This window comes from Besnoitia besnoiti, assembly GCF_002563875.1.
Source record: "Besnoitia besnoiti strain Bb-Ger1 chromosome Unknown contig00014, whole genome shotgun sequence".
Taxonomy (NCBI): Eukaryota; Apicomplexa; class Conoidasida; order Eucoccidiorida; family Sarcocystidae; genus Besnoitia; species Besnoitia besnoiti.
Window position 1 is genome coordinate 649,129 of NW_021703916.1, and position 15,690 is coordinate 664,818.

Consider the following 15,690-nt stretch of genomic DNA (forward strand, 5'->3'; position numbering starts at 1 on the left):
GTCATTCAGAAAATCCTGCTTATGACGGTGTGCGTGGCAGGACATCGTCTCGCCTGACATACTCGCCTGCGGTTTTGCGCCCACCGTCAGACTCGGCATCGCTTGTTCCTGTCGGATTTCGTGCCACCCCTGACTGATTCGGCGAAACGTGCCCGTCTCCTTGGCGCGGCTTGATTATTATAGAAACGCTTGATGTTTCAAGAAGTTGTGCACATGTCTCACTAAACTCACATAGCCCGCTTGTACGAACCGCACTAAGCGCAACATGGAAAATAAAAGGCGTTCCGTGGAAGCGCATGCGAATATCACGCTCAACGTAATGCATGCGCGTGTTTTAAACCGTTACCGTGTAAAGCCTCGTAGTTCTTCCTTGTGTCGTTTACATATCTGCAGCGGGGATCCCCTGGCATGGTTACCTACTGGTAGGGTCGTGTACAGGTCATATGGGATGCATCAGCCACCGGAACGGAATTTAGGGCTGCAGCGTGTGGGGCACGGCATGAAGACGGGCAAGACCGAAAAGTAAATATGCCGCCCACGAGACACGGCTACTTCAGGTTGTGTACGAAAGAACACGCGTCAAGGTGGGTGCAAGCTGCCATAATCTACTGGCTGTCGTTGTTTACTGCTAGAGGTAGCCTGGCGCTCATCGCTGGTGGACAACGGCCTGGTACACATAAATTCTCTCCCAGCGCCGAGACAGCGCCAAAGCATGCTACTACACTGTTGCGTCATTTCATAATTGATGCGGACGCTGACTAGCGCGTTCCGTAGTTCGTGCACAATACAGGGAGACATCTGCTTGGTGCATTGCCTGTCGACGTGTCTGCCTCTGGCTGGACAGTGCGTGTTCGTGAAAGAATTGAGCAACAGACTCTCTCAGGAGACGAAACAAAAAACGCCGAAATTTGGTGCCTAGTTAACCACAGAGAGAAGATATGTCAAAGGCGTCTCCTGTGCAGGGTAGTCTCTCCTTTACAGCTTGGGAGAGCCCACAAACATGTTGCATTAATGCTACAGGAGATGCCACAAAAGAACATGAGTGAGAACGTGTATATAGGTTATGGGATGGTTGTCAAATTGCCAGTTTGGCGTGTCAGAGAAAAGTGTCGAGGGGTGTTCACCTGAGACTGATGAGCAGATGCCATGCTGTCTAATCGTGCCCATGGAGCACTGCGATATTTTCCTGACGGTTCTATCTCCACCTTTTTCCATGCTTCACATCGAGTCACACCACCGCGACGCACATGTGTAGAACTGGTTTCAGTTTGGGCTGACAGACGAGACGCTTTTGCCCGTGGGCTCTCGGGGGATCCCTCTCCCAAGACTCGTCTGCTTCAGTGCTAGGTTGCTCTAGGCTCTTCTGTTAAACCTACGTCTTCACCATCATGTCGGTAGAACTCAACAACAATCCGCTGTCCGCCGAGAAGATGAGCCGCGCCGCAGGAAACGAGGTTGGGGGAAACTGGGAAACCGGACCTGGGGTCATTTCGAGTCGGAATCCTCAAGGGAATTCGGAGCCTAGACGCATCAGTGCTCGCGTGAGTATGGGTAATATATACGGCCATCCACTCCCCCGACACCGGTGGGCGCGTCCAGCCAAGTTTTTTTGTGCTTCTCTCATGAGCGAGTTTGCCCTGCGTGCGCCTGTCACGTAGCACATCCGGGAGTCGTGCACCTAGCACCTAAAGCGCATGATGAAACACTATTGGAGCTTCGAGCAAAAGAGAGTTCGACTCCTGTCCTTTAGTGTTGACACATGCCGCCTAGTAGCCCGTGGAGTACTCACGCAAGTTTGACGCGCACACATGGGCGACAAACAAACGCCTGTAATACACCATATCTCTGCAAGCTCTTTCCATTCTCTGCTGGTATTCGGCGCCTATTGGAGGGGGGGGGCGGTCGTGTTTTACGCTGCGCAGCGCCTGTGTCCCAGTCTCGAACACAGTTTCCTCGGCTGCCGGTGAAGCTCGTATCGTATCTCATGCTGATGGAAAAAACGTACCGCAGAATTTTTCACGTTTTGTTTATGATCGTTTGCGCAGCCGAAATTGGCCAGATGCCTCAGCAACAGCACCATCAGCCTCGATAACAGAACGCATCCAGAATCGGAAGATCTTCCAACAGTCCCTTGCTCAGCGCCGTCCGCAATTTTGGGACAGCAAGATGCGGAGCACAGCCATGGAAGTGGCGGGAACCCATTGCCATCTTACACTCATAGTCTCAGAACCTCTCAGAAGGGGGTTGTTGCCTCTGTCCTACACTCGTTGCGTCCTGCTGTTAGCGCAAAGAAGCACTTAGGTGACACTTTGACCCCAGCTTTGGGGGCCAATCGGAACGATACGGACGCCCCTGGCTCCCTGCAACAAAGGAATAAAACGCAAGACAGTAGGCGTGTCCGCCAGCATACAAAAAGGCTGGAACAGGCGACCAGGCGGCCGGTACAAGCATCCAGGGAACCACCAACCTTTTCTTCGAAAGAAGGATGTTGCTTACCTGCAGCTTGGGGTGGAGAGACTTGCGGCGGCGCGTGCGTCGATGCAGATAGCATCGCATTTACTAAGATCCTGCCAGATCCAGCCGTTCCGGGACGACCCCAGTGTCATGTAGAGCCTACTACGGCAAGCACGGCCCCGCCCACAACGATTGGTCAATCGCGCCCAAATAAGGCCTACGCGCGGCGGTTCTGTCGGGGTAAGTCACGACCGGATAAAGCTCAGCATTCAAATGGATTACGGCAAGACAGGCGTGCGTCCCCTGCTGGAGCTGATGTGGCTTCCACCTCGGAAGGCCACTCCCAGGGATTGGTACACGCATATCAAGATGCTAGAGACGCAGCGCTCCCCCAGGACGCTGAGTCGGACAAACCGACACTGAGCCACAATTTCAGATACAGACGCAGCACTGGAACATGGCTGCCGTTGACCCACGCAGCCGGACGCAGCGGAAGGACTCGTTCGGCGGGAGGCAACTCTCAGCGATCAAGGAACACAGCATGTACAGTCTCAAGCGTCAACAGCACACAAAGTGTTAGTGGCGGGGATGCTGAAGTTCCGCAACAAGACCGTTCGTCTTCAATGCGCTACGCCGACGGCAAATCACAACCGAGACAAGCTTTTGACTCCAGCAGTACCGGCAACAACACCATTTTCACTCATCCTGAAGATCATGCTGCACACCCAGGTTTCAACTCAGGTTACTCATGTGACTCGCTAGCATCAGTTGTAGATCCTGTTCTGATGATGAACTGCTCCTTTGGACCAGCTGCTGCTGCGGAGCACAATAGAAGGGGGAATGACTCGAAGGAGCATGTCGGCGAAGTGAGCATAGCGTCACAGCTGCAGTCAGCCGAGTCATTTCTGTCATTACCAGATAGGAACACAACTCCAGAGGAAGAAATCTTCGCCGATGACACCACCGTGGTGTCAGCCCGGAAACAGCAAAAGTATTTGACTGCCGCAGAGGAAATACCCCGGCAGCTTTTGCCTCCGAAGAATAGCCCTCAGTGCGCGCTACACCTGCCAGTGGCGGCGAAGCTGAGAGACGATGTAGTTAGGGTTGTATCGTCTACGCGACAAGACGCTGCGTGCAGCCGAGAAGAAACCTCAGCACCACTACGCAGCGGGGTTACGCCTGAAGGTGTGATAAACCAGCTTGACGGTTGGAAAACATACGAAGAAAGCGAAGAGAGTGATTATAGTGAGAGATCCTTTGCGACAGCGTGGTCAGACCACGACGGACAGAACCCAAGCGCAGCAGCATGTCGGCGCGAGTCAACGTGCGAGGGGACAATACCACGCACACCTCACGTTATGGGGGTAGTCGAGGGAGCCAAGTGTGTGCGACACTCCTCCGCAGCTGGAGAAGGAAAAGCGACGTCGTTAGAAAGCGAGAGACATGCAGTAAAGAAGCGGCCGCAGAAGCCTGCCGAAAACGGCACTAGCGAGGAAACCACGCCATTCACTCTTCAAGAAACTGTAGAATCTCCCATCGAACCATACCTCCGTCCGTGCACCTTGAAAGACTTGCCTTCAAATCCAGCAACGTCGGTCCAACGTCGGACAGGGCTGCCTTGTGCGAGGCCCAACAGCAGTGGCTTGAGTATTTTTAAGATTTTAAGACAAGTAAATGGCGCGGATATGCGCAATTTTGCCCTCCCGATCAGCGTCAATGAACCGCTTTCCATGTTACAGGTACGGCAAAACGGTGATGGCGGCGCAGATCCTGTGCGACTACCTGATGCTACAGCTAGGTCTCATCCAGACAACCCTCTACATAAATGAAGCAGTTTGAACACGCCAGCGCCTCCGACAATAATATGCCCGAGCCTCACACACGCATGCCTTAGGCTTGTGCTCACCAGCCAGACCGGTCGCAGTACTGGACATTAAATCACTGAGGAGAGGGGAACGTGCGTCGTCGCCGAATGGGGCGCGAAATGCTTTTGCTATTTCTCAAGACAGGCTCGTTTTACGCGAAATACTTGCAGAGAATCTGCGAGGATTTCGAGTACTCGCACCTTCTCTCCATCGCGCGCACCAGGGATACGTCAACCGAGCGACTTGCCAACGTCACCGTCTTCGCGCTCTCAGCATATGCGGGCAGCATGGACCGCTGCTACAAGCCTTTCAATCCTATGTTGGGTGAGTGGGCAGTTTGTGAGCAGATGCAAGGCTGCGGTTCCTTCAGAAAGACACTATGGTAAACGCCAACGCGGTATGACCAGTGAGTCAAGGGCGCGCTCCCCGGCGAACATTTCAGTCGCCTTAAGCAGAACGCTTTGTCCGCGTGCTGGTGTCGTGCCCTTGGTGCCTCAGGAGAGACGTTTGAATGCACACATCGAGGAATTAACTTCATTGCGGAGCAAGTGTCTCACCACCCACCTGTCTCGGCGTACCATGCAGCTGCACACAACGGCGAGTTCGTCTGTTTCGGAACCGTCGCTCCTGTACTGAGCATTCAGGTTAGACAGTAGAACCTTCCAGTTTCTGCTGCGGTAGGTTGGGAGCGTATAGGCTCCTCGGGAAGCAGACACGTGAAGCGTTAGATTGGCAGTGAGCTCCGGCTCTTACCCATGTAGGCGTCTCAGACTCGTCACCGCTATTTCTCCTACAGCTCCACGACAAAGTGGTGCTTTCTTCCGCCTCGAAAACGTGCCCTCATCGGAACCGTCATGATATCGCGTCGTCGCGCGTCTTCGCTGAATGCCATTGCGCCATTGCTCGCTGAAAACTTACGAGTGTAGCGCGCTGTCCGTTGAAGTGATTCACTCCGTCGTGGGCCGCCGGTTGCTCGGTCGCACAGAGGTACATGCGCGTGAGCCTCTTTGTAACAGTACACTGGTTATTTGTAAAGAGTACTAATCGAAGGCGGAGCGGACTGCGATCAGTGGGGGATGGGCAGCGTGGACATATAGTCATTTACCATGCACCTTTCATTTCTATTCGCGTGATGCGCAGGTGTGTGCTTAGCGTCTGTTTCGTAGGGGACGCACGTCGATTGCTGCAACTCGGGCACGGTGACACTACGGCTCTTACTGCCTGGCGGAGGATTCGAGGATTACACGTGGTGCCGCCCCAGCACCCGCGTCCACAACATCCTCTTTGGTATGTCTGCCCCAGCTGGAAAGACGAGCATCCTAACTAATTTCACTAGCATCAATGGCGAGTCAAAAGACTCGTACGCTCAGCGACAAGATGCCGGCTGGTACACGAAACCTACGCGCACGTTCTCTTAGTCGGCTGCACGAGAACTCTTGCCGCCAGCCTAGTGGAAAGGACGGCGAAACGACGCTGTGAGTTTTGTTAGACGACTTCAGAAAAGGAGGATTACAACTGAGAAAGGACACTCTCGCTACCTCTCAGAGTCTTAATACGGCTGGTTTAACTCACTCTCGCTACCTCTCAGAGTCTTAAAAGTCACGGAGGCCCTCGCCCGCGAAGGCCAAACCGGCGTCTCAGTTCAAGAGGCCTGCTTGCTTCCGACGATCACAGTGCGAGATCAGCGCTGCCTGGCTTAGGAAAAGTGTGAACGATCTCGTGGCAGTTGCTGACACTCCTCACGTGCATCTGCCCCCCCGCTGCTTTATCAACACTATGCAGGGACAATGTGGATGGAGTGGGTCGGCGACCTGACGGTCACTAACCTCACAACGCGCGAGAACGCGCGCGTTTCGTTCCTGCCTGCGACTTCGTCGCCTCATTCCAAGACGTCTGGTGGTTCATGGCTATCGTCTTTCCAGTCGGAAGTCCCACCAACTAGGCCATCCCCTCAAACGTGTAGAGATCACGAAAGCAACTCCCGAACTGTTTCCGCCGCTGCATCGTTGCGTATAAAACGAGGCCGCTTGGGCCGGCGAACGGACTCGTGGCTTTGCAAGGAATGCGACGGAAGCAACGGGCTGCGCGCGGAAGTGCTGGACAAGTCCGGTAACCCTCGCTTTTTCATTGATGGCTGCTGGAGTAAGCGCTTGTGGATGACTAGGCTGGGAAAAAACAGTTATGAGGAGTGCAAGATGCAAAAAGGGACGCTTTCGCACTGCGAGAGACCGGATCAAGGCAAAAGGGACAGCTCCATGCGCAGCTTCAGCCGTGGCAGACGTCGCGTGTCAACCCCCAAGTGGGTCGCCCGACCCCCACCGAGACTGAACAAACAAGGATCACGGAGCCTTCCGCCTCCGCGAGGGACTTCGCGCCACGGCACAGAGTGCCCAGATGGCAGCATCAAACAGCAACTCGTAGGACCTGAAACTGCAGATCATTTTGGTTCCGATGAACACCATCTCGTGAGGACTTGCCCGGAGCCAACAGAAACAGGAGAACACCACATTTCCGAACAGGGGAAGGTGAAGGAGGTCGAGAAGGCGGACGATCCGGGTAGCGACGATGACACGCTCTTTGTAGTTTGGGAAGCGACACCGAAGCCTGCCAGCGCGACTCTGTACTACAATATGCCTGCATTCGCCCTGGAGCTGAATGAAATTGCTGAGGACTATCGGCCTGTCTTCGATACAAACCGCGACGCCAGAGAAACCGGCCCCGCTCCCACTGACTCGCGCTTCAGACCTGACTTGGTAAGAAGCTGTCTGCTGTCGCAGCTCACAGCAGAAGAAGGAGTTCGCTGCCGTAGAACAGCACTGAAACTTGTATGGGGCGTCTCGGAGGTTAGAGAAAACGGAGCCAGCGGGCAAGAGACTACCTCCTTCACAGGCGCCTTATGGGTGAGAGGAGCAGCAAAACATGCTGGAAATTTGCGGCTACCCCACGACCTTGCAGAAGATCTGTGCCACTATCGTCGTTATTCACCGCATCGTTCCCCATAACCTTCGTGTGCGTGGGAGGCTGCTAGTTTCTCCGGCACGTCGAAGACGAATGCGTAGTCGTTCCCTATATGTTTTCTCAGTTCCTTTTCTGTGGCTAACAATTGTTCTGGCTGCCTTGGTGCCCTTCACAGCGGAAATACGAAGAAGGTGATTCCGCGGGCGCGCAAATGGAAAAGCTGCGTCTTGAAGAGAAGCAGCGCGCTGCGACTCGCTCGCGGGACGGCGGCGAAGCAGCATGGCAGCCGCTATGGTTTGAAAGGGGCATTAGTATGGTGACGGGAGTTGAAGAGTGGCTGTACAACGGCCGCTACTGGGAGGAGCGGTGGCGGCCGCTCTCAGCTTCAATGGAAAGGAGTACAGCGAGCAACGGCAGCTGCCACACTTCGGGACAAGGGCGTTTTGCTATGTGCCCCGACGTATACTAACACAGTGGACACAGTGTGCTCGCACTGTACGTTTCTGCAGCAGATATAGCGATTCGGGGGAATACCTTGCTGCTGTTTGCCGTGCGCGTCTCTGTTGTTGAACGCTGTTGTTGAAACCAGAGCAGCGTACACAGGAATGGATTTATGGGGAGGGGTGCAGAGCAGCTTCGAAGTGGTTGCAAACGCTTTGACGCCGGACGGTTTTGGTGAGACTCTGTCCCCGACTACACGAGAGGGCTTCGGCAGGCCCGCCCGTAGGAGACCTCGGCGCCTTATAGCGCCCTGGCTTTCGATAAATGCTCGAAGGGCAGCTTGTAATGCATTGAGGTCCACACTCCTGGATAAACCCTCAGAGAGACGGGAGGATGTCATGACAACGATGACACTGAAGGCGAGATGAGCATCCCCGGGTACCGGGTAGCTCACTTTCATGCATCGCTTTTCCAAGAACCATCAACAAACCGCTGAACTTGCCCGTGGGGTGTCTGCGCAACCGCCTTGACGGTCGTGCGTATCAGCGGAAGATACACCTTCCCGCTGACCGGCGGCGGCCAACAAGTTGTTTTTCACTCAACCCCAAGCCATGGCCCATTTGCCGGCCACCTCGGCGAAGCACGACGAGGCTTCTCGAGGCGCACAGGTGTCAGAGGGGTACTGCTGTCTTCGTGCATGGTAGGTTCTGTTTTAGGGGGGTCCCGCGGCTGCACGGGAAAATGTTCCTTCAGTCTCATACCATCATGAGCATGAGTGGGTTTGCGCCTGCGCCGCCGCGAGTGGCGACCCGGTCTACGAACTACCAGAAGGCCCCTTGACATGGGACACAGAAAGAGCGGTTTCCTAGTTGTGGTAGTTAGCATGCTTTAAGAGGCAGGCTGTAGGCTTCCCACTTTGCCCGGTGCAAGGCAGGGAACTTCACGAGGGAGACTTGGCCAGTGCCCCCACTTCGCGCCGCGCTTGTACCCGCACCATAGCAGGGCCGTGTAACACTTTTCTAGCACCCCCTGTGCCATTTTCGAGAGGCGAGAAGTCTTCCTGTTCACCCGGATGCATCCTTCTGTGCACGCTCGCGCACTGGATGCTGCAACACTCCCGCTCGTCAGCTAGCCACCGCGCCCCCCCGTCAGGGACATTGCCACGTTCGCGACATCAGCCCACTGGAAAAAAGCCCTGTTCACACGTTAGAACTTGACTTGCGGCGAAAAGGTCCTTCGCCGTGTGAGGCCACGAAAAATTGCACAGCACCACCTTCGGCAGCAGAACATGCACGGATGGGAGTACTGGCGCCACGTAGGCGATTCTTTGCACGAGCAAGACTGAGGGGTTCACACGGATCGGACGGCGCGCCAGCGCAAGCTGTCACTCGGGCAGCTAGACGAGCGAGGGGACGGCGGGCAAGTCGAGTCGCGACCATCTTGCGGGCCGGTTGGGGCCACGTCGCCGCCTTGGCATTTCGTGGCTGGAGGCTACTGCGTCCAAATAATGTTATTGTCCGTGGCCGCGGCAGCAGACGGCAACAGACCGACACTATTTTTGCCAACGAGTCTTTCTTTCACGTGCGCTCGGGTGTGCTCTCTGGTCTCCGACGCCGAGCGACCTGCCAGCCCACGACCGGATGGGCGGCCACGACTTGCTGCTCCCTTTTTCAGTTGATTTCCCTTCCACGCCGCTTCTCCGTGCGGCGTACACACGACTTTGAGTCGGGTGGGTTCTTTGCAGTAGTTCGGTTTTCCTTTAGGTAGACTGTCTACGCGCAGCGCTCTACAAGGTTGCGGAGATTTTGCCCGCTCTACACGCACGCGCTGCGGAGAAACCTTCACCGCACTCGTCAACGGGCGGGTGCGGCTCAACGTGTGCGCGTGAAGCGGGCTGAGCAGCGTATTGACTATTCGGGCCACTCGCTCGCCTTTGCGAGCTTGAGCGGACCTTTTGTTTGTCTGAATTTTCTCCTGTACGCTCACCTTGCCTCCGCCTCCATCTTGTTCCTGTCTGCCTTCTCCACGATGTTTTCGAGTCCTATCTTCCGTCTTGCCACGTGGCTGGCCGCAGGGTGCTGTCGAGGCAGGGGACAGCTCCTGCTGGTGGTCTTCACAGTTTTGATCTCCGTCACAGCTTTTAGCTCTCTATGCCCCGAAAGCAAGCAAGGTTCCTGTGTGACAACGGCTTCGGCGCAGACGGCGTCAAACGCCAGGGCTTCGTACATGGACCGATTTAACATCCCTAGAAATCACATCGATTTGGTCTGGCATACCCGTGGTTCCCAGTCCCACGTGCGCGACGGAATTAAGTACCAATGGCAAGAGCGTAAGTGTTCAACGTCCGCTGCATTATGAGCCGCGCATACCAAAGCCTGCTTTCTGCGTCGGGTGCCTCGCTGCGGATCCAACCCAGAGTCAGTGACACCGGAGGCCCCCAAACGACCGAAACCGGCCCACGTGGAACATAGACCTGCCTGTACGTGGCTTTTCTGCGGCGATTCTGTTTGGCTTTGCTTTTTAGGGAGGCGCAATGTAGGCGTCTACACTGGCTACTCGGAGATGTACGACACCTCCTCGCAGAAATACTGCGAAGGCGTGCAGGCGCGTATCGACACTGAGCAGACAGTGGGCGCTCGCTACATGTCGGCAGGCGCTTGTCCGAACTACGGCAAGGTCATCGCGTTCACAGCTCGGAATGGTTCAAACCCTGACATGTCCCGATGGAAAAACGAAATCCACGGAGACGTCATGCCCCATTCTACTCAAGGGTGCGCCCGGAGCGGGTCGCCGGGAGACGCAGAGGTGCCGAAGGCGACAGAGGGCTTTGCAATGTATTCGGGCTACATGTCCCAGTGCCCGTACAACTCCAACGTTTACCATCGAGACATGCTTGAAGACGGGGAGTACGATCCAGATGTCTGCAGCTTTGTGACGCACGACAATCCGCTGCGATTTCTTGATGTCACACAGCCACATGGCGGTCTTTCGTATACGCCATATGCCTTCCACGGGAACGGTGGTCACATGGGGTACGACTACAAAGGAAATACCAGTCATGTCGGCTGCCCGCCATATTCGCCTCCGCGGTTGACTGAGCCGATGAAAAACTCGAGCTGGATCAGAGGCCCCTTCGACTGCAGCCGCCTGAGTCGCTGCACGACTCACTGCTGGCCCTACAGGGGCGGCAGCCGTTGTTTCCGAAGCTTGCCTGCCATCTACGACTTCACCACTGGCGAGTGCCGTCTTCTGGGCTACCACACCCAAGATTTCCGCAAGGCGGACTGCGCGGAGTCGGAAACCAACGACGTGACAGCGTTCTACTGTGTCCGCTCCGTGAAGGCCTCCTCCACGTCTCATCTGGCGTACATCAGCTCTCATACGCGACCCGACTACGAAGTCAAATGCCGTAAGGAAACGCCGTCTAGACTGCAACTAAAGGCTGCGTTCGACCCAGTCAGTGTGACACGTGAGGCTGTATCTTTCTCTCGCAAGAGACAACACAGGATCAAGTCTGCGGCATTCTGTGCGCTTTGTGTTCAGCCCCCAGAGAACCTCTGAGGAAAGTTAGGTGGGGTATTTTGTCGGGGCCGACCCACTGCAAGCCCCTCATCGTAGTGAACACGGCTTCCAATGTGACCGCCGAGCAGTGCGGGCAGAAATTGTTCGAGGAAAGTAGCAGCGACGACCCCTACACGAGCTCTCAAGTCCGTGGCTATCACTGGGCGACTTTCATTTCGACAGACTGCCCAGACATGAGCAGGGGATGCGCCGCGACGGCCAAGGGTACATGCGAGTTTCACGCTCAAGTGCCCGAGTGTTTCATCATTTCGCCAGAGTCTATTTCCTTCACATCCCTCACCGCGGTCGACCCCACGCTCGGCATCGATCCGGATACATCTGCAGTGCTCCCAGAAGATAAGTGCGTGGCTGTCAAATGCAGTCATGGGAGATGCGACAAAACGACGGGTCAGTGCATTTGTGACGCTGGCTTCGAAGGGCCGCTGTGCGACAAGGTCGATGTCTGCGCGAACAACAAGTGCTCAGGCCACGGAACCTGCAACTCGGACACTGGGGCGTGTGAGTGCGAAGAGGGGTACAGTGGAGACAAGTGTGACCGCAAAGACCCGTGCTTCGAAAACAACTGCTCGGGGCACGGTACCTGCAATTCGAGCGACGGGAAATGCGTGTGTGACGCGTGCTACACGGGTTCGTCTTGCGTGGACAGGATTGAAGGCTGCTGCGCTTTCGAGGAGGACTGCGGCAGGAACATGACATGCGTCTCAGGCACATGCACGTGCAAGGAAGGCTGGGGGGGTCCGCAGTGCAGCGTCAAAGACCTCTGCGCAGGCGTGACGTGCGGCGCGAACAAGACCTGCGACGCGGTGACAGGAGCGTGCGTCTGCAAGGACATCTGCATGGGCGGTCCCAACTGCGATACGCTGAGTCCGACGTGTTGCGCGGACAACGCAGTGTGCACCCAGCCTCAGGGATGGTGCGATATGGACCAGCACAAATGCGTTTGCCGCCCGGGGTTCGCCGGCAATAAGTGCGAGCTGAAGGAAGACCTATGCAGGGGCGTCACATGCTTGAATGGCGGCGCGTGCGACCCCGCGACGGGGCAGTGTCAGTGCGACGCCTGTCATGCAGGCATCCGGTGCCAGATCGCAAAGCCCCACTGTTGCCTTGCAGAGGGCGACTGCGGCGCTCACGGCACCTGCAACCCGAAAACCAACGCGTGTGAATGCAAAGCAGGGTTCGCCGGCATCAAGTGCTCAAGCGCTGAAGATAAGTGCAAGGGCAAGGTCTGCACGACCGGATACTGCGACCCCGCCACGGGCGCCTGCGTGTGCGATGCATGCCACACTGGCGCCTCCTGCGAGAAGAAGGTGGAGGAGTGCTGTGTGACGAACCAGGACTGCTCATATCCGAACGGCACTTGCGCCGGAAATCACAAATGCAAATGCCAACAAGGGTGGAGCTCGCCCAACTGCAGCACCACGGTGGACAAGTGCAAAGACGTAAAGTGTGAGAATGGCTCCGTTTGCCAGCCCGAAACAGGCGTGTGTATGTGTCTCGCTGGATTCGGCGACGAGTTCTGTGAGACATGTGGTGTGAGCGGCTGCAAAAACGGTGGCAAATGCCAGGCGAACGGCACTTGCTCCTGCCCCAAAGGCTTTGGCGGCGCCGACTGCGACGGAGCCTGCCCGGCCGCCGGCGGCAACTGTGAGAATGGCGGCTCCTGCGATGTGGCCGCGGGGAAGTGCGTCTGCCTCGAGGGCTTCACTGGCGAGCGATGCGAAGAAGCTGCCGGCCTCTACTCCTGCGCAGAATGGTGCAAACACCCTCGTCTGCTTGCGGAGGCTGAATGCAGTCCGCCGCAGGACTGCCCCAGCGTCTGCTGCGACGTCATGAAGCAGTGCGCCAAGCACCACAAAGCCGACGCTCCGCAGGCCGAGTGGCAGGAGTGCTTCGAACAGGGAATGGACGGCAGAGAAGCAGGATGCTGCTACGCAAAGGTCGAGCTGGGTATGTGCGATTCTCACGGATCGATCTCAAGCGACACGTGGGACCATCGCTTGTGGGCTTCACGCGTCCAGGGCGTCGCGCCAAGGAAACACGATACAGTCGGGCGAGCGTGAGGCCACGGGGCGGGAGAGCAGTAGATCACTCCACGTATTTGATTCTAAATCGTTTCCCTCCGTGCAACTGACGGCAACTCGTACAGGGAGTTTGGCGAAGAAAAGGTGGCTCGATGCCTATTTGGCCGGTCTACGGAGGCCTACATTGCTGCATTTTGTGCCCGTGTGTTTTCAGGGAGCAACCTCGCCATCTACTTGGCCGTTGGCGGTGTGGTGTTGCTTCTGCTAGCCGGCGGTATGGCGTACGCGATGACCAGAGGCAAGGCAGCCACTGGGTAAGTCTTGTTGGTTAACCCGCGCACGTCACGGACGAGGTGTAGCTACGGAGAGCGAGAGTCGCGTGCTACAACTTTATGTACCCGCTCGAGTGAGATATCCCCGGGCGCACCCGTCTATACATACAGCTGCATCGGGCTCGGGGTGACTGACTGAACGCTTCGGACACGAGTTCAGAGCGTGAGGCCGCCAGCAGACGCATTCACGTGGCTGCGGCTGTGGTTTTAGGGTTTAGGGAACGGCCTGCGGTGACTCGCGATTCTGTGGTTGCAGGGACGGTTCGGCATCTGTGGACTTTGGAGTTGAAGAAGGCGGCGCCGGTCAGGAAGTAGGAGATGAGGAAGCCATCGAAGTCGATCTCGATGACTTTAAGTCACACCCAGACGACGAAGTGGATCTCGGCACCGGTACGTTGCGAGAGGCAGTACGGCGAAGGGGGGGAAAGTCTTCGTGTCCGTTCAAAAGCGTGGGACGAAAAACCCGATGGGTGTGAGTCTTCACTGTCTGCTGCTCGCGGCGACTTTCTTTCACGCGTCTGCAGAGGCTACGGAGTGTCCATGGCCGGTGGAGGCCGCGTGTTGGCTGGGTGGAGGTAGGCGGCTGTGTCACGACAGAAGGCTGGTTTCTGCACGCCGGCGAAGTGTATGTAAGAAGTCCCTTCTCTTGTGCGACTGTGCTGGCCTTCAGACGGCAAGCGTAAGTTACCTCTTGGAGGGCAGGGTGACGGCCGCGATACAGCTTTGGTGGACAAACAGTCAGCCTGAGGGAGTCGACGATATCAACAGCCTAGTTCTGATCCGAAAGCCTCAGGACGATGACTCATTCAAGACGAGTCGCGTCTGCGGATATTTCTGTACCCCGCGTAGCTAGAATCCAATATCAAACCATGCAGCCCCTATCTGTTCTGGGCCTCCAGCCCCGCGACATGCTGCAATAACCTGCAGCAGGGTGGAATCCAGACAAGCGGTCATATGAAAAAGCTAGGAAGCCGAATATGAGGCTCGCAACGGAGAGGCGATTCCCAGAGACCGTCTCCGTGTCAATGTGTTTGTTTTACGCACGTGCAGGCCTCAACTCCAGCAACTGGGACGCATAGAGCACAGAGGTCGCGCCGCGGCGACTCCACAGATTTTCGCTTTTTTGCTCACTGACCAGGTAGTTCGACAGCGCCTTCTGAAAGCGGAAACTCCTGCGTTAGGAACTCAGCGTCTATTGTTATCGTTAGCCTCTCGATCGTGACGATTGATGGCGTTCACGTTTGCTTCACGCACATCTTTGGGCAGTCCGCTCGCGGACTTGCTTGCCATCGTTGAGACTACTTTGTCGTTTATTTGATTTCCCTTCTTGAAAGGGATATGACGGCGACATCAACCGTGCGTCCATGGGAGGCGGCGAGCAGCACCATGTACAGACCAAGGAGGTGAAGTGAGGTAAAGTGTTTCTAGGGAACGTTGCGGGAATATGCATCATCGGCAGGATGATGATTATCGAGGGCCTTTGCTCTCGGTCTGTGGAGGAGATCGTCTCTTCCTACAGCGAAGGGACGGGGGAAGCGTCCGTATAAGGGGACCGTTCATTTACACTTATCCGTATATATAAGGCATCTGTCGGCATGCAGATCCCCAGGCACACTGGGCACTGGACGTCTTTACGTATTGCGTCTCCTGGTGCGTCGTCTACCCGCGCAGACCGGTTGCCATTTTGTGGTCGATTTTACTCGTGTATCTCCTCAGATCGCAGGGCGCATTGAAGGCGATTTTCTCTTCAATACCTCTCGCGTTTCCCTTGTGCACCATATGACGTCTGCGTGGCGGCTGTGCATATCCAACAGCATCGAGTCTTTGCCTTGATGCCACTGCGGCGCATAACAATGTCGTTGCCCCTTGATGGGACTCACCGTGCTCTCTGCTCGCCTTGTGTGCAATTGTCGCCACCAGCGGTTGTGAGCGCTGGCTTTCACGCTCAGTGGTCTAAACACGCTCTCCTGTACATTCAAGTCTCAGCGTCGGTCTGGCTTCCAAACAAGAGCTTGCCTGCAAGGCTGTGCGTCAATT

General features: G+C 56.2%; 2 protein-coding genes across 2 annotated transcripts; both read left to right on the plus strand.

The window, feature by feature from the left end:
- Positions 1 to 1,388: 1,388 nt before the first annotated feature.
- On the plus strand, positions 1,389 to 7,746 carry BESB_025770 (uncharacterized protein; the record flags this gene model as incomplete). Its single annotated transcript, XM_029361257.1, has 8 exons — positions 1,389 to 1,541; positions 2,046 to 3,639; positions 3,859 to 4,193; positions 4,490 to 4,643; positions 4,818 to 4,963; positions 5,486 to 5,606; positions 6,102 to 7,072; positions 7,453 to 7,746. The coding sequence occupies 8 exons, from the start codon at positions 1,389 to 1,391 to the stop codon at positions 7,744 to 7,746; spliced, it is 3,768 nt and encodes a 1,255-aa protein (XP_029215612.1).
- Positions 7,747 to 9,746: 2,000 nt separating this feature from the next.
- On the plus strand, positions 9,747 to 14,400 carry BESB_025780 (EGF family domain-containing protein; the record flags this gene model as incomplete). Its single annotated transcript, XM_029361258.1, has 6 exons — positions 9,747 to 10,047; positions 10,243 to 11,127; positions 11,262 to 13,247; positions 13,536 to 13,635; positions 13,910 to 14,043; positions 14,324 to 14,400. 6 exons carry the CDS (start codon positions 9,747 to 9,749, stop codon positions 14,398 to 14,400), a joined length of 3,483 nt encoding a protein of 1,160 aa, XP_029215613.1.
- Positions 14,401 to 15,690: the final 1,290 nt, after the last annotated feature.